General features: G+C 42.8%; 1 protein-coding gene across 1 annotated transcript in view; it reads right to left on the bottom strand.

Annotated features, from left to right (window-relative positions):
- Positions 1–19,297, bottom strand: part of SHROOM3 (shroom family member 3) — a 323,304-nt gene that overhangs the window by 43,187 nt on the left and 260,820 nt on the right. The window contains exons 3-4 of the mRNA XM_060093020.1: positions 16,198–16,329; positions 210–341 (exon numbers count right to left, since the gene is read on the bottom strand). Coding sequence (XP_059949003.1) covers positions 210–341; positions 16,198–16,329 — 264 coding nt within the window. The remainder of the gene's footprint in view (positions 1–209; positions 342–16,197; positions 16,330–19,297) is intronic.

The following is a 19,297-nucleotide window of genomic DNA, read 5'->3' as shown; positions in this document are numbered from 1 at the left end:
CAGTCAGTGTTCAAAATACTCCTGTCCTCTCTTCATGCCAGTCTAGCCCAGGATATGAAGATGACTCGTACACACATTAGGGGTTTTAAGAGGATGAGGATAGTGGGTAGAGAGACTTAGTACTCAAGATAAGTATAAGAAAACAATCTTTTCTGGGAACGGGACATTTGAAAGTAAGAAGCCCCTGGGTCTCAGCTGTGGCCACTTACCTGGAATGGTAGCTCTGGGGCCAAGGAGTGCCAATCGTGCCCTGAGATATCTGCATCATGCTGGCATCGGGTTGGTTCTCCCCAAATTTGGTTGAATGCCAAGAATGAGGTCGGCCCGCAGGTTCACTGCGCCTGGGGAGACACAGGAGAGGGACCCCCAGCGTTAGGAGCAATCTCAGCTGATCTCTTCACCAATGAGATTTATGGACTTGGAAGCACAGGCTGCTGTATCCTCAGAGATGGAAAACAATCAAGTAAATACTGGAAAATGGATCTTACTGCTCACTTCTCTTAGTAACCATCATTTTTTTCTGCTTTATTCATATGTGTATTTTCCTTTTCATTCTGACATGATTTCAGTTACATAAAAATAGTGCAAATTTAGTTTAAAGAATTTCTGAATAAACCCTAGTGCACTGTTGGTGAGAGTGCAAACTGGTACAGCCACTATGGAAAACAGTATGGAGTTTCCTTAAAAAAATTAAAAATAGAACTAACAGTATGATCCAGCGATCCTACTTCTGGGCATATATTCAAAGAAACTGAAATCAGGATCTTAAAGATATATCTGCACTCCCATGTTCATTGCAGCATTACTCACAATAGCCAAGATATAGAAACAACCGAAGTGTCAGTGGATGAATGGATAAAGAAGATGCCATGTATACATACAATGGAATATTATTCAGCCATGGGAAAGAAGGGAATCGTGCCATTTGCAACAACTTGGATGCATTATGCTAAGTGAAATAAGCCAGACAGAGAAAGACAAATACTGAATAATTTCACTTCTATGTAGCATCTAAAAAGGACAAACTCAGAAAAACAGAGTAGAGTGGTGGTTATCAGGGGTTGAAGGGGTGGAGAAAATGGGGAGATTTTAGTCAAAGGGTACAAACTTCAAGTTATAAAGATTAACGAGTTCCGGGGATCTAATGTACAGCATAGTGATTATAGCTAATTCCGTATCATATACATACTTGGATGTTGCTAAACGAACAGATTTTAAATGTTCTCACCAGCCAAGACAGAAATGGTAACTATGTGACTGGATGCAGCTGGCATCTAATACAGTGGTGGTAATCATTTTGCAATTTATAAATGTATCAAATCAAGATGTTCTACACCTTAAACTTGCAGTGTTATGTACCAATTATATCTCAATAAAGCTGGAAAAAATCCCACATAACCTTCACCTAGCTTTCCTACATGTTAACATTTCATGCTTTATTAATTTAAGGCACATGGAGTTGCCTTGGTCTTTCTTTGCACTACTTATCCATATACAAATATGGGAGCAATAATTCCTGCCCACCTCCCAAGGGACTTCCTGGGGATTTTGAAGTTCTCTGTGATATCCTGATGCTGGATAAATGCTATTATTTTAATATCTTGGTAAGAACTACATAAAAACTACCAGCTACCTTGGTGTTAACACTCTGATCTGCGGAGTATAAACAACAAGATGCTCTCCAAAACAGTTTCTCATTTTGCAAGTCAATGACTTCACCTTTAAACATCCTGCCCTTATAACACAAAGAACTGACAAAGCCAAAGGGGAAAAGTGGGTGTTCTTCAGACTGCAATACTGAAGGATGGATGAATTTGGTAAGGAGGATTACACTACTATAGAAGGTCAGAGTCAAGAGAGAGTGGCTGGGGGGCTTCCCTGGTGGCGCAGTGGTTGAGAGTCCGCCTGCCGATGCAGGGGACACGGGTTCATGCCCCGGTCTGGTAAGATCCCACATGCCACGGAGCGGCTGGGCCCGTGAGCCATGGCCGCTAAGCCTGCGCATCCGGAGCCTGTGCTCCACAACGGGAGAGGCCACAACAGTGAGAGGCCCGTGTACCGCAAACAAACAAACAGAAAAACAATAGCAAGGCTCCCTTTTAAATGTAAGCTATCCAGACCTTTCTTCAGTTTCCTTCCCATTCATTCAAAGGCATCCATAGAGACTTTCTACATGGCAGCCACTATGCTGGCACTGGGGATCCAAAGAAGAACAAAGTAACACTAGACCCAAATAATTCACAGTACAGTAGAAGAGACAGCCAAGTAAACCGCTATAAGACACTGAGATGGGTTCCGTCATCGAGAGCTGTACAAGGTGCTCAGTGAACTCAGCAGAGGCAGTCACCGAAAACACGAAACCATGAAAGATTTCTCCAGATGGCAGGGGGCAGGAAATGAAAGAGAAGGACATCCACGTAGAAGAAACAGCATCACAAATGCCTGGAAATGCAGAAGAACACGGTACAAGCAACTTAAGTAGGTGGAGAGGAGATGGTGAGAGAGGAAGGCAGCAGATGAAGGTGAAGAGCTAGGAGGGTCCAGATCTCACTGAAGGGTGTGAATAGTATCCTATGGGTTTGGAGGCCACCGAAGAACCTTAGCCAAGGAGGGCCATGTTCAAATTTGAGTTTCAGGAAGATATTGCCAATAATGAGAATAAATTTGAGAGAGACAAGGTCGGAGGCTATCGTATTGGCCAGGGTAAGAGATAATAAAGACCCGGCACTAAGGCAGGGGCAGTGAACTTAAAGGGATGACAGATCTAAGAACCACCGAGGAGGCGAAATTCCCAGCCTAGTGAGCGCTTGGATGTGGTTGGTGTAGAAGAGAGTATAGTCAAGGAGGAAGGACGGTCTTCATGTTTGTAGCTTGAACTAGAATGGTAAGAACTATGGGATGGAGGGACGGGAGCGGAGGGAGGAAGGAGGGAAACAGAGCGGGGAGGCGGATGGCTCACTTGGGGCGTGCAATGTGAGGGACCTCTGGGACTGCAGTGGTGGACAGGAAGCAGTGGGGCCCACAGGACTGGAGTCTGGGCTGCACATACCCATTGAGGAGTCACAAAACACATGTCCTCTGAGAAACGACAAGCTGCTTGGGGAGAGTGCATAGGAGACAGAAAGGAAGTGCTTTCAGGATGGGCCTCCGAGAACTATCACAGTTTGGGGGTGGAACGGGGTTGGGGAGAGTCCAACAAGAGAGTATGGGAGTTTCACAGCATCCTAGCGGGGAGAACGAGGGGGGGAACTGTCAATCATTCCAACTGCTACCGAGAGGTGAGTGTGATGTGGTGAGTGTAGATGCACGTCCACTGGATTTGATGACTGATGAGTCTTTGCAATGGAATGACAGGGGCAGAGGTCTGATTAGGATGGGGTAAGAGGTGAATGAGAGATAAAATGGAGACAGCAAGGGCAGATAATTCTTTCAAGACCTTGGCTCTAAAGGGGAGAAAAGAAGGTGGTAGCTAGGAGGCTAGAGGGGGCCAGGGAGTGAAAAGGATTTGTTCTTGCTGCTTTGTTTTAAATAATGAGAAGTATGAGCAAATCTGTATGAGACAGGGAGCGCACACAGGCATAGCCCAAGACACAGGATGAGGAGAGGCTGACGCTACGTAAGACTCATGAGGAAGTAGGCAAGGATGGGATTCTAGAGCACACGTGGAGGGCACGACCTGATGTAGGTGTAAAGGCAGGTCCACTGAAGTAAATGAGAAGAAAGGAGGAGCTAAGATGTTGATGCTCATATGAAACGGAGTGGGTGGGAGGACAGCTGGAAGGACTTGACACCCATTGTCCTCTATCTTCACTAGGAAGCCCAAAGAGGGGAAAGTGAGGGGCTTGACGTGGTGGATGGGGCTCAAGGGGCACGAGAAATGAGGACTGAAGAGTTGAAACTGATGAGAGATACTTAAAAGATTTAATAACTAAGATATGGTCTCTGCCCTTAAGGAGCTTACATTCTGGTGCGGAGACCAAATGAAGTATTACTCTAATAAATAATAAATCATAAAGAAATAATTCTTACAGTAAAGATAAATTAAGTGCCCAAGACTTGCAATGCCAAGACAGGACACCCAACTTGGGGAGCTGCTTCTCCGGAGTAGATTGCAGAGGTTAACTCTTTGTCCTGGGGTAGGGGGAAGATTTCATCCCAGGTGTAATATCGATACATTAAGAACAGGGTGCTTGTGAAACACGCAAATCAGTAGGCTCTGAAAAACATATCCCTTTCTTTTGGATGCAGAACATATGTTGGGAGGTTTCAGAGATAAATCTTTGTTTTATAAGATTCTTCCAATACGTACAATTAAGTGATGAAATGAGGAAAAAGAACAATGAAAAAGATGACCAAAATATAGCCCACCAACTCTCAGACCTTGCTGGAGCAGGATGGGTGTGTAAATCAGTGTAGCCTGAATAAAGAGCAGTTTGGCAACATTCAGCAAAATAATTTTAAAATAACATATCCGTCAAAAGAGTGAAACACAACCTAAATACTCATCAGTAGCAGACCAATTAAGTCAGTGTGGTACCTCCTCACAATGGAATATGTATATGTGGCCATTAAAAGAACTGAGTAATTCTATACATATGGATATGGACATATCTCCAAAATATATGGTTAAAGGACAATTGTAAGATACAGAACTGTGCGCACAGTATACTGCTGTATGTGGGGAAAACCATACATAATCACTTAACGTTTATTAATGTAAAGAGTATTTCTGGAAGAATACTTGAGAAACTAGAACCAATGACTGCCTCTGGGGAGGAAAACTTATTTTTCACTGTATTTCCTTTTCTAACTTTTGAATTATGTACTATGTACATGTGTTACCTATTAAAAAGCCAAGTATTTTAAAAATAGCCTCTCATATTGAAAATATAATTCACTGTACCTGGAGATAACCAAAAAAGTCAAAGAGCTGTTTATTGACTTTTTCAATGATGCAAATAATTTAATAAGCATTCCTAAAAAGCACAGCATGCTTTTACAGTTTAGGATCACTCTGATCTTAAGGAAGATAAGGAAATATTTTCCTAAAGCATATTACATCATGAACATACCAATTAAGAGTCAGAAGGCGATTTAATTTTAAAATTGAGCCAACTAAGTTTTGTGCGTGCATGTAATTCAAACAAAGCCCTTTTGTTGCATTCCTAACCACAAACAAGGAAGCTTAATTGCGTGGGACGGGTAGGCTGATGGAACTGGAACTAGCAAGTGACACGATGTCCTTCTTAGATGATTTTGCCCTAACACACAGAGAGATTCAGGAATGAAAGCATATTTTGGAGAAATCTACACTAAAGCAGTTCACGTCTCTCGAGCAGTATTCACTGATCACCTACTATGCGCCTTCTACCCTGCTGAAGTACAACTGGAGCTCTGGGAGGTCACAGATGCCCTCAAGGAGTTTATAATCTTGTTGAGGAGCCTCAGATGCAAGAAAAAGTATTAAGGAGCATCAGAGTATTACTCCTTCACTCGAAAAATAGTTGAGCGCCTACTGAGTGCCAAGCATCATTCCAGACACTTGACACACAGTTTCTCACTTAACCTTTATACTGTATCTTTATGATACAGGACCATTAATGAGAAAACGAGGTAATCAAGAGAGACTAAGCAACCCATCCCCAGTCACAAGGGTTTGGAGGAACAGAGCTGATATTTAAACTCAGGCATCTGTCCCCGAGCCTGTGTTCTTAACTACTGAGCAATGAGCAGTAGAAAAGAGGTGAGGTGGGCCGAGTAGAGAGACAGACAATTAACAAGTAAGCAAACAAACAGGGAATTTTCATGTAGTTATAAGGGCTCTGAAGGAAACAGAACTGGGTAATGTGAGAGTGTGACCGAGGATCCTGCTTTGGATCAGGGACAGCCTCTTTGAGAGAGTAACATCCGAACCAGATCTAAATGATAAGAAGGAATCAACCTTGCAAAGAGCTGGGGGCAGAGTATTTAGCACACAAGCAAAAAAGAAACACCAAGGCCTTGAAGCAGGAATAAATTTGCGTATTTCAAGAAGCAGAACAGACTGTAGCCAGAGCCTTGGGAATGAAGAACAGATGGTAGGAAAGTCATGAGATCATACTGGGCCATGCTAGCTCCTGAGGACTTTGGTTTAAGCACCAAAAATCTCCCTGGCTGCCAGTGATCAAGAATGGAGTCTGAAGTTGGCCAAAAGGCCTGGTAGTAGAGTGGGACTTTGGATGACCTTGAAGCATTGGTATGCTTTGGATAAATGGAGAAGGTGACAACCACAACTTGGATAATAAGAAATTCTAAGAGTTGGAGTTAATTATTTTGTTGATGCTGTTCTTTGATGAGCTGTTATGACTGAGACTTTGCTTGAGCTCTTCTGGGTGCACTAACTTTATAAACCATGCTAGTTATCAACTGGACATGAGGTGAACATGTAAAAATACCAAATACACTCAATACCAGCACTACCAAATAAAACATCATGTTTCTTAATTCACTTACTAACCCCCATCTGCCATCATTTGTTTAGTACACAATGCTATAATAGACAACAAAGTCCATCATAACAAGATTCTAGTCTTACCCACTCCTCCTAAAAAAGAAAGAAAAAACGCTAATATAAATGTATTCTGTAAATTAGGTTTATCAGAATTAACATATCATGGATTTGGGTTGAGAGTCTTCATGATATAATTACTGAACACTTTGTGCTTAGCAGGGGATAAAAAATGTTTCTTAAGGTTCTTTTGTGTATCACTGTTATTTCTTTTCCTATTTTTCCTCATCTTTTAAAAAATTATGAAATACTTCAAACATACATAAATGCACTCAAGTGAATATAAAAAACACTCATGTGGACTCATTACCAAAATTTATCAAATCTTAATATTTTCCCCATATTTACTTCAGGTATTGTTTTGAATAGGTAATTAATTCGCACAGTTTAAAAAAAAAAAATCAAAGCCATTCAGAAGTCTTACTCTCCTTCCCAGCCCTCTCCACCCATTTCTCTTCCCCCTACAGCAAACCTCTGTGGTTAATTTCTTATGTATGTTTTCCAGTGCTTTGTTATGCAAGTATAGGCAAATATGAACAAATCTCTTTTCACTCGCTTCCCAAAAGGAAAGCTATGTGCTGTTCTACCCCTTGCTTTTTTGAACTTAACAACATCTACGGGAGATCATTCTATATCAGTACTTACAGAGCTTCCTCGTAGCTTTTTTCCCCCCCTTTTAGCTGCCTGGTTTTCCATTGTGTGCATATGACATATTTCTTCAACCAGACCCTTTTTTGTAGACACTTTTTGATGTCCAGTCTTTTGTTATTACAAATAATGCTTCAGTGAATAACCATGTCTACACACTGTTTTCTGTCTGTGTCCACATATCTGCAGAAATTCCTAGAAGTGGAATTGCTGGCTCAAACTAAAATGCCCTTGCAATTTTGGTAGTTATTGCTAAGTTGCCCCTTTCATGCTTTAAAGGGGAAGCAAACTTAACATGAATAATTAAATGTCATTGTGCAAGTGATTCTTAGGGGGGGGTATTATAATTACACCTTCTTTAGTATAGAAGAATAGATGATTCATATTTGAACAACAATGCCTTTCTAGGCATTTCCTGTTTATAGGAAGATTATGTGCCCCAAACACTGATGATAAAAATATACAGCCACTGAAAACTAAGACCAAGTTAAGGTGCACTGGGCTGTACCCATAGCACTGTTTCATTCATAGATCCAGATGAAACTCTCTCTGGAATAAACAAAGAATCACCTTATGTTGAGATATGTTTTCTACATGTTCACAGGAGACGGACAAGCTCTCAAGAACTTTTAAGGTTGAAAACACCCATTATCTTCCAAAATGTAAAAAAAGGTGTAATTGTCCCTTAGCACACGGTTGGCAAAGACACTGCTTTTGAGATATCCTTTGGCCCTTTTCAGCATCCCTAACCTCTAGTTTCTATGACTACTGGGCTACTCAAGGCTATACTCTGACTTTTCGGATTCACAGAAAAGTCTAACAAGCAAACATTTCTGAGGCTTTTATAATTGCCTAACATCTGTGTCTTTAAAAAGTGGTTCAGTGGGTAGAAAGGTATGCATTAAGTAATATAACCCCATGGCAACACACACTCCTGTCTGGAAAGAGAAGTTCTTTTCAAAGGTCACATCCTGATAATATGCCCTGGAGACTTTTGGCTTTGGCAACTGAATCACAAGTAAGAGTGAAGTCGGCTAACAGACAGACAACCTAAGACTCTTAACATCTAAAATTTGCATTAAAGGTAAAAAAAAAAACCCAAAACCTTTTCTTGTAAGATACTTTACCCCATTCATCCACACCTGCTCCAACATCATTTCACTACTAGTTTATCTCCTCCTCACCCTCCATTTTGAAACATTTTTTAAAGATTAAACTTTATTGATGACCACACAGAATTATTACCATAAAAAAGAGGGCATAGCCATGGGGGTGGGTGTTTTTCACTTAGCTACCAATGGCTGATGATGTTGAAATGTCTTTTTTCTCAATATGCCCCCCTTTCTTCCCTCCTCCCCTCAACTCTGACATCTACAGAGTAATCAGAATAGTCAGCTCTCCTCCCCACACTTCAATGTTTGCCTATATGTCACGGCAGAAATTGACACGAACATTATAACATCTTTGCTCTGTAACAGCGTTCATATTTGTTGTTCTTTGATTTTCAAATTCAATTACAATAGAATCGCATAGCATACATAGACTAGCACAAACGTTAATTATCAACAATTTCTTCTTGTCAACTCTCAATTTGCAACTGGGCATTTTATTTGTTGGAGGAAGGAAGGAGAGACTGGTTTTTACTGATTTCTTGAGATATCAGGTATTATGATTTAAAATTTTTCTCCTCTACTACTTCTCTGTGTCATAGAATATGTTGCCAGAGCTGAAAGAGAAATCACTTTCACGCCGTTTGTTTTTATCTTCCACACAGAGACACATGCAGACATCCACAAATATATGCTCATGGATCTCAGAGAGGATGAGATAGTTACAGAGAACTAGAAACACTGTGTGTGCCCCAGAACTGTTTGGAGGCTCTCCCAGAGGACCCCTGTTGGGCAAATGGGGAACAGCTCAGCAGGACACGATGAAGGTGCTTAGGGCTCTTGCCCTCCACCCAGGGGGCTGCAGGGGTGAGGGCAGGAGGGGCAGGGTACCCACCACTACAGCTGGACACCCTCCTCCTCTGTGTGTAACCCCACAGAAGATTGTCCCTTGAGGGTTTAAAGGATACCCTTTACACCACATACCAACCAAGACATTTCAAAATCAAGCTAATTAACTTTTATGCAGTGCTAAAGTATAAGTTAAATTTCATTTGCCAAAACAGTAACGAAAAGTTTTTGTGTGTGAAGCCGAAGCCTTACCTTTTGGTAGTGTTTTTTTTCTAAACACCATCCCATTCAACAAAAACAAATAAATGCTCCCCAAACTTCTAACACTAAAGACACTGAATTCTGTTTTGGAGTAAGTCATGCATTGTATCGTGTTTTTCTCTTCTCTATTTCACTTTCTCCTCATTTAGAGGAATAGGCTGCAAATGAGAAATTAAAGGCAACAACAACAACAAAAAAAGAAAGGACAGAAAGCATTAACTGTAGATAGGGACCTTAAACAATGGTCAAGAGAAGAATTCATATTTTAAAATCATACCAGAAAAGACCCGAATGAAAAGAATAGTGAAGGTTTTAAGGCAAAGTGGGTGAAAACTTTATGAACACTTGTTCCAGCCCCTCAGTTCCTACATGCCAGCATTTCCATAAATTTCACAACGCGGAGGAGTTTAACCACCACCACCATTCACACATAACCTGACACTGTTGGGGAGAAAATAATAAAACTCAGAAGAATGCTCTCTCTTATTCACCTTCAAGCGAAAGGATGCCAAATTAAACTTGAAATACCAGCCCTGGATGCCTCTCTTTATATGTGTGTTTTATAACCTAAGCAGTTCCTATTTTCTTTTTTACCTTTTACATGGTATAATAACAAAATGAATGCCCATAATAATAAAATAAATATTCAAGTCACCTGGAGATCCAGAACATTACCACTACTGATGCAGCCACCTGTTCTTTGCCATATCATATTTCCTTTTAAGTAAAAGCATCTAGGGATGCAAACATAGGCATTAAGCACAGCTCTGAACAAAAATTTCAAATCAAAGATTGTGTAAGGATAAAAGCTGAATTCAAATTATTGTGAATAAGGGAAAAGATAATCAAGTATTTAAACCTTCAATTGTGGGGGCTTCCCTGGTGGCGCAGTGGTTGAGAATCTGCCTGCTAATGCAGGGGACACGGGTTCGAGCCCTGGTCTGGGAAGATCCCACATGCCGCGGAGCAACTAGGCCCGTGAGCCACAACTACTGAGCCTGCGTGTCTGGAGCCTGTGCTCTGCAGCAAGAGAGGCCGGATAGTGAGAGGCCCGCGCACCGCGATGAAGAGTGGCCCCCGCTTGCCGCGGCTGGAGAAAGCCCTCGCACAGAAACGAAGACCCAACACAGCAAAAATAAATAAAATAAATTAATAAACCTTCAATTGTGATGGAGGTAAATACTGTACACCCAGCAATCTCAATACACACTTCTTTTCATGTAAACTCAAAGTAAATGAGAAGACCATACCTTTTCTTTAATATTGAAATTACACTTGCAGGTTCCGTTTCTTTATACAAACGTTGGCAATGAGAATAGAGAACTTGGCTACTAGTACATAGATAAGTAGCCATTCCTTGTGAGAAAAAGAAATTGTTTATTTGTAATTTCCTGGGGAAATGGGGAAGCAAAACCATGAAGTACACAACAAAAAGCAACTGCTAATCTGAATAAGATAAAAAGCCACGCTAGGGGCTTCCCTGGTGGCGCAGTGGTTGAGAGTCCGCCTGCCGATGCAGGGGACACAGGTTCGTGCCCCGGTCTGGGAAGATCCCACATGCCGCGGAGAGGCTGGGCCCGTGAGCCATGGCCGCTGAGCCTGTGTGTCCGGAGACTGTGCTCTGCAACGGGAGAGGCCACAACAGTGAGAGGCCCGCGTACCGCAAAAAATAAATAAATAAATAAATAAATAAATAAATAAAGCCACTCTAAATACGTACATCATAAGAAATATGGTGACTGTATATATAGGAGAGAAAATGATTGAAAATTCCCACACAGAAATATTAATAGTACACTGAATTACCCGAGGTGCTCAAATAATGAGAATTTTCGTGACAATTTAGAGAAATGGGCTTAAATTTAATATGTGGTTGGTTATTAATTTTTCTTTATAAATAGATATAGCACAACATCAGAAAGGTATCTGTGAAAGGCTTATCAGTTGAGAATCCTGCAATGCAAGATTCGAAATCTCATTCTAACATAATAGTGGGCTTAACCTTGTGGCAAAGAGAATCATCCTAGATAACAACCCTCTGGCCAACTGCATGTCATATTCAGGAGTGGGATAAAAAGCCATTTCACCCTGTTAACTGCTCTTTCTGCTCCTCCCTGGGCTGCAAAGGCTTCTCAACGATTCCATGCAACTCCCATCAGACAGCCTGAACCGCCTGGAACTCACTAAGCTCCGTGCAAGTGGGAGGGACTCATTCCCAGCCACCTCTGTAGATTGCCAATTAAAATTCAATTCCTGCTTTCTAAGAGGGAAGAAGAGAAAGTGACCCTTAGTAACTTTCCCTGAGAAGAACCAGCATTTTAGACAATAGCACACAGCTTGGGAATGCCAGAATTCTATTCTGTGGGCAGGAGGAGGAGGGAAGGAAGGAAAATCATCTGCTGATAAAATGCATCAAACTGCAATCAGGAAGTTTCCTTTGTAATTGATCTTCTCTGCTAAACCTGCACCCTCCTCCGTGCAAAAATGCCTCTGTCTGCAAAAATGCGTGTTGATTGCTTTAAGCTTTCCACCCTTTGGAGGCTACTGAGGGAGGTCCTATAGCAACATCCACTGAGGCTTCCTGAGACACACTGCCCTGAGCTCACTAAGTCAGGAGGACGGGGACAGAACTCACTGCCAGTGGAAGTGCAAATGCCAGCTGCTAACCTTGCTGCCCAAATAAGGATGAATGAAGAGTCAGAGCCTGAGCTTCTATGACCCATTCATCTCAACTTACTTTACAGAGCACATATCACCATGTATGGTAAGTGCTTACTGATTAGATGAGATGGTCATTATAATGATGGTGGTGACTGGTGGTGGAGGATGAGGAAGGGACAGGAAGCTCATGGAGGAAAGCACTGGCTTGGAAAATCTTGAGTTTTAAGCTGGAACATTTTGTCTCTTGAACTAACTCATTGAACTACCCTAGCCTGAGGCTTGACAGATTTTAGGGAGAAGTTCTGCTGAGATAAGTTAGATCATAGGACTCCTACTGACAAGTCAGACAAGAGAGAACTCAGGGATCCAAGCAAAAAAGGAAAGGTGGGATTGGATGTGTGCGAATATTAAGCCCTGGACCACTAAGAGCTTCTCTCTTTCTTTACCTTGGTGGTTTGGCTGGTCTCTGTATATACCTGGAGTGAGGGTGGAGGGGAGTTTCTTCCTTTTGCTCTTTCCTTTTTCTTATAAACAAGTGAGAAAATCCTTTCTGGCTATCTTCTCCATGAAAAAGGAGCTACACATACCCATGACCCACTGGTCTTGGAATTAGCTCATGAGGTGATCCCGGCCCTTTTCAATTTCAAAATCGGTGTAGGCTTCTGTGACCTGTCATGAATTAGACTTGCTCAGTGCCCACTACTAACCTTCCACCTCAACACCTGTGAGACTCCTAAAATGATAAGCACATCATGTCTGCTCGGTCTAAAGACATCAGCACCTCACCCCTTCCCATATTTCAAAACAGGACTTAGACCACAGCCAGCTTGAAAGAATTCTTAGTGGCCAAAGCTGGAACAATTTGAGCAATAAAATAAATAACAGTATTGGATTATAACCCACAGAATAAAATAATAGGAAGGAGTCCTTACTGCTATAAATAGTTGGATAAATAAATAAGTGGAGGAAAGAGACAGCTCTTCCTTACAGAAGACTTCCAATTAATAAATGTGGAAGGCATGAAGGAAATACAGACTCACCTTTAGAACATTATTACTGAATAACTGTCACAGACAATATCCGTGGATAGATGCTAAAATCACTGGGAGAAAGTTTGAGGAACACCAGACTATTTGTATAGCCTCAAAGCTATCTCCCCCCCCAAGATATGTATTCATTTACAAGGAGACAAACAATAACTTTACAGTGAGGAAACCTGGCAACTTCATCTTAACCAGGTAATCAAGGTTAACATCACCAGTAGTAAAACATTGACACCATGTAACCCGGGAGAGGACACACTAAGAAGGACACATCACTTCTGTGGTATTCTTGCCAAAAATGCTCACCCTCAATCCAACCATGAGATGGTATCAGACAAACCGAAATAGAAGGCATTCAACAAAATAACTGGCCCATACTCTTCAAAAGTGTCAAGGTCATAAAAGACAAGGAAAGACTGAGGAAGTATCACAGATTAGAGGAGACGAAGGAAACATGAAAATTAAATACAACGTAGGATCCTGGAATGGAAAAAGGACATTAGCCGGGGGGGAAAAAAGGTGAAATCTGAATAAAGTCTATAAAGCCTTATAGTCTGTTGATAGTATTACACCAATGATAATTTCTTAGTTTTAATATTTACACTATGGTTTTCAAAGATGTTAGTATTAGAGAAAGGTGGGTGATGGGTGGATGGGAAATCTCTGTACTATTTTCACAGCTTTTCTGTGAATCTAAAATTGTTTCAAAATAAAAAGTAAAAAACAAAACGGGCAGGATTTGGGATCCGAATAAATTGGTGTGGATGAGAACCACACCAATTTCCAAGTTTAGTCCAACATCAGTAAAACCTGGGTTGCAGAGACCTCAGAGCATAGGGAAGAGTTATGAGGTGGACTATTGTAGGGGCTTATGATATACTTTTGGAGACAAGACACACACAAGTAAAATTCTTAAGAGTATAAGTAGAGTAAAAATTCCAGCCAATAGGACATGAGCAGGCGTGAGGTATGCAACATCCAGGTCATGACTTTTTCAAAAGGAAATTGCTTTCCTATCTGCTCCCTTACAGTCTCCCTTCATACAGACACAGCATCATGAGCCAGTTTTGACCACGCTGATGAGGGCAACCCCAGCTTGTTTTAAAGATAATCGCTTCATGGTTATGACGACAATCTTTCTCTGCATGGTTAGGATGCCAACTGGACATACATTGAGGTTCATTTGTTTCATCCAACTGTTAAGGATTGTTTTATGAAATATTTCAATTGTTTCAAGCTCAAACCCAGGTCTGTGTGATTCCACTCTTCACGCTCTTAGCCCCACCTAGTCTCAGCTCTCCCTGCCTTCTGGAGAATGGTCCCACAATTACCCCAGTGCCCCATGGCTGAAACTTAGCAGTCACACTCTTTAATCTCTCTTCTCCCACCCTCACCTGCTCTTGATCTGTCTCCTAAATTCAAACCAAATCTGTCTCATCTCTTGTCCCCTCACCACTTGCTAAGTTCAAGTCTCGATCATTGTCCACCAAGGCCAGGGCAATAACTTCCTAACTATGACTTTCTGGCCTAAAGTACTTTGGCACTGATGCTACATTAACCTACACACCTCATTGGAGTCTTGTTAAATAAATGGCTCTGATCCTCTACATTTTGAAGATCCTAGGAGGCTGAAATGAATAGCAGTAACCTTGGGGATTCTTCTTCTTCAGGTTGTCCCTGGAGCAACCTTTTGCCAGCTGCTTCTCTCATAGATGGAGCCTCCTGCAAATCTCAGCCTGTCCTCAACTGGTATGTTCAAACTTCTTTTGAATCCTTTTTTCAAAGAAAACCTTACAAAGAATCTTAATGTAGACACCATATACAAGTGTTGTTGGATTACAGGAAATATAACAAATACTTTAATGTATATTTGCATATCCATAAACATGGGTAACTGCATAAATCTAAGTTTATAATGTTTATTTATTTCTAATCCAAGCCCACATGTCTACATGAAAGAGCCACACCCCCCCCAACTGAAATCAGGATCATTGACAACAATGATAACCAACATCTACTGAGCGCTTATGATTGGCTAGGTACCACTCTAAGTGTTTTATGTATATTAGCATTATCAATCCTTTCAGCAACTCTTTGGGGTAGATTAGTTATTAAACTCATTTTATAGATTGGAAACAAAGTTTAAATAACTTGCCTGTAGTTATCTATTAAGTGGCAGAATCAAGATTTGAATTCTAGGTAGGCTGAGTCCACAGACACCCCCCCCAACCCCATCTTACTCACTATATTATACTGCCTTTCATGCTGGCACACAGACTTATGTGACAGTGATGAAAGGCATGATGGGAATGATAACCAGAACGTCATTATACCACCACCTAATGTTTACTTCACCTGACATTTATTTCTTGTTCCCCAGGAGCGGGCTCTGTGCTAAGTGCTGAATACCTTATCTCATTGAATTCCCACAGTTGTCCTAGGAAGTAGGTTCTGTTATGCTGATTGCTGAGGCAATAGGGTGGAGTGGCTGTGAGCTCAAACTGCCTGGATTTGAATCCACCACCTCCTAACGAGATGCCTTTACACTAGTGCAAACCTCACAGCACTGGTGTGAGAATTTGATGAGGTATGCAAAGCACATAGAAAGCACAGATAAGTAGCTGCAAATTTTTATTAGACCAACTTTGTAATCTCAGGACATTCCTCAACTAGAGATGAGACGTGTTCAGTGAATATCAGTTCAAAGATGAGTCAATCTTGTAAAATGTAACGCATTAGTTATTTCCAAAGTGTAAGATGTTGGTGTATCTCTTTTAGTGTTTTTAATTATAGCTTTAAATACAGTCGTCAATGTATTTTTTAAAAGATATTTGCATCAAATGATTTGAGGGACCCCCAGATTACCTCCAAGGAACTTGGTGCTTCTTCAGAAGCTAGTTTGAAAACTATCATTAGGTGGTTACCCTTCTGAACCCCGAGCTTCCATCTGACCCCCTCGTCCGGGCCCTCCTAGCTCTCTCACTCGTCTGTGTTCTCGACCAGCCTTGCCCCCAATTCCCTCTTCCAGCAGCCAAGTCCCTCTTCCGAACCACTCGGCGCAGCCCTCCGTGCCTCTTACCTGTGCTTCAGCCGAAGTTTAACCCCTCCTGACCATGCTGCTTTCCTGTGCTGGGGGTCAGAGGTCAGGTGCTCTGGGCCGAAGGACTCAGAGGTGCCTGTATCTGCAGGGTCCGGGTCTGCACATGCATCTCTGGCAAAAATAGGAAAACAGGAAGTTGAGCATGATGGTGTTCATGGGCAGGGGGCACGAATGAATCCGACCTGGAAAATGCATGAGAATTAACCCTGGGGTTAGAGGAGAGCAGCACAGCTGAGCACAGAGGTCTAAGCCTGCACCCACCTAGGCGCTCTGCCCGAAGGAAGGCAAATGCGCTCCTGGGGGTCTTCATCCTCCCCTATCTGTGTTTCTGGGAAGCAATAAAGTGCACTTCCCAATCTTAGAATACCAGCTTTTTCCAGCCAAGGGGGAAAGAAATATATATTGACTGTTATGAAGATGAACCCTCCTATAACTCAGTAGCCATTGGTAAGTAAGTGAAAAACTGGCCTCACTGAAGCAAACTGTCCAAGAAGGTGGTTCCCTGAGACAAGTCCCCGCGGCCTCCTGTCTCAGTTTCGCTGGAAGGAGAGCGATCCTCCAGTGCAGCAGCCCTCGCTCTGTTCAGTGGGTGGCAGCTCAGAGGCACATGCCAACTCTTGAGGCCCAGCTATTTCAGATTGTTTAGATTCCACTGTGCTGCAGGCAAGCCTTCTGTGTCTCCACTTAACCCCACCCCACACACAGTCCCTAATGCCATTCCCATAGTGCTTTCCCTCCATACTCCCAGGCAGGCAGAGAAAAATGTTAAGCCCCGAGTGCCCAGGGCATCCCACCATGGGAACAGATATATTTCTTCTCCGGAGGAGAGTCCTGGCTCCTGAATTTCCAAACACCCTGACTGCACCTTCAAGGCCTCCTCTTGATCAGACTGTCTGTCCCCTGCATCAGGTTCTGAGGAGGGCTTGCCACACTGGGTACCAGTGGTGTGTTTTCACGTCTGTCTTTGAGAGCCAACTGGTAGCCCCTGCACCACTTCCTGTAAGCAGGCATCTGGAGAAGGCGCAAGTGCCTGCTGTTTTCTCCTCTGCATTGGCCTTGGCTGAGAAGGGGTGGGGTCATGAATGGTGTTGATCTCTTTGTATTTCAGGACAGGCAAGGAGATGACCAGGCAGTCGGCAGGGAGTTTCTACTTCTAAGCTACAGTTTTCATCTTTAGTTTTATCTAAGCATTGTTACCTCCTTTGTTACATTACTTTTCTCACCAAATTTAAGATTCCTGGCTTTGAATACATTCACTATCCCCCTAGACTTGAAGTCTGAAGACCTGGTTGAGGTTCTGTCACTTGTGAGCTGAATGACATTGGGAATGTAAACACTGGGCCTCAGGCTCCTTATGGGGAATGTGAGACTAGAGGCGCAGCACGGCAACGTCTGTCGGAGCCTGGCCCTGGAGTCTGCTGCTGAGGCGGAGTCCTGGCCTCACCCTCTGACCAGCTCGGTACCTCGGCCACGCTGTGCCTGTTCTCTCGTCTCTGAAATGGGTGCAAAGGACCAATGGCTTTCATAGGTTTGTTGAGAAACTTAAATAAACTAATTCAGATAAAGCACTTAGAGTCTGGTACATATTCGGCCCTCAGCAAATCAGCTCCTGTTATTATATGTATCCTGCAGAGTTGCTATAGTTTCTAGATAATGTCTATTAACTGTCTAGCATAGTGCCTACACATGGGGTATGTGCTTAATTAACGAATCCTTGTCATGACTGTCTTCAACAGTACCTTCATTTTAGAGCTCCTTTCAGCTAAGATGTCATGTAAAATAGACACAATTAAAAAGACCTAATTTATGCTGGAAATAACAGCAAAAAGAGTTTTGTCCAGAGTTAGCATGTCAGAGCCTTTTGCAGAATTCATCATGGGGTCTCCAGTTAGGATTTCTACAACCCTCAGAGGCACCAACCCCAATGGCCATCAGGCTTAAGCTGAGGTGGAAAGTATACACAAAGGTAGGGCTTCCCTGGTGGCGCAGTGGTTGAGAGTCCGCCTGCCGATGCAGGGGACACGGGTTCATGCCCCGGTCCGGGAAGATCCCACGTGCCGCGGAGCGGCTGGGCCCGTGAGCCATGGCCGCTGAGCCTGCGCGTCCGGAGCCTGTGCTCCGCAACGGGAGAGGCCACAACAGTGAGAGGCCTGCGTACCGCAAAAAAAAAAAAAAAGGTATCTCATCATCACATGAACATAAAGGTGACACAAACATACACAGCACATCCAAGACCACCCATTGGTAGAATCCATTCTGACAGCAAGCTTGCCTTTCCAGCTCTCCTCTAGACCCTGACGTTGCCTGCTGGGGAAAAACAATAAAGACCAGGCCTGAGCTTTCAAAAAGACATTGTGGCATTTAATAACTTCCTCTTTGTTTTTTGTTTTTGTTTTTTTGCCTAAACCACAATTGCTGGCTCTGTCCTTCCTGCACAATGGCTGAGCCCTTTTCTCTTTCCTTAGCCCCTCCCCCCTCTCTGGGAGGCACCAGGGGACAGAAAGTCCAGGGTGAAAGCTGTTGGAGTGAAGGCCTGGCAGGAAGAGCAGGCAAATGCGAAGGAGATGGAAGCAAGAACAGGAGACTGTCTTATCTTTTTAAGGATTTTCAGTGCATGATCCTTTTCAACCCTAGCAGAGATGAGCACCCCAGCAATGCCCTCCAGGGGACCAGCTGCCGTTAACAACTGGGTACGAGGGTTCATAAAACCAGGGTTGGGGTTGATGGTTGCTGATGGCGGCCCCCAGGCTAAGTCACAGCACAGCCTCCCTGCTAATCTTCACCTCCCCCAACCCTGGATGGGCTGGCTCCTGAGTGAGCTGCCTGGATGCAAAACACCAAGGAGGAAACAGGTTGGAAGGAGTGCAGGAAGAACCACCAGCACCCAGAGCACTTCTTTTCTGGAATAACCTGGAAAACAAATACACATTTTTAAACTCACATGTTCCAATGAAAAGAAATTCCATAGTGAATCTTGTTGGCAAAACTAATGAGATGTTTTTGAAGGCTCTTTTTAATATTGTTTCTTGCTGTTCTCCAGTCTCAGTATCACAAACTATCAGTGAGGAAACAGGAATCT

This window comes from Mesoplodon densirostris, chromosome 1 (genome assembly GCF_025265405.1).
Source record: "Mesoplodon densirostris isolate mMesDen1 chromosome 1, mMesDen1 primary haplotype, whole genome shotgun sequence".
NCBI classification, from domain to species: domain Eukaryota; kingdom Metazoa; phylum Chordata; class Mammalia; order Artiodactyla; family Ziphiidae; genus Mesoplodon; species Mesoplodon densirostris.
This window is presented reverse-complemented; position numbering and strand designations above follow the sequence as displayed.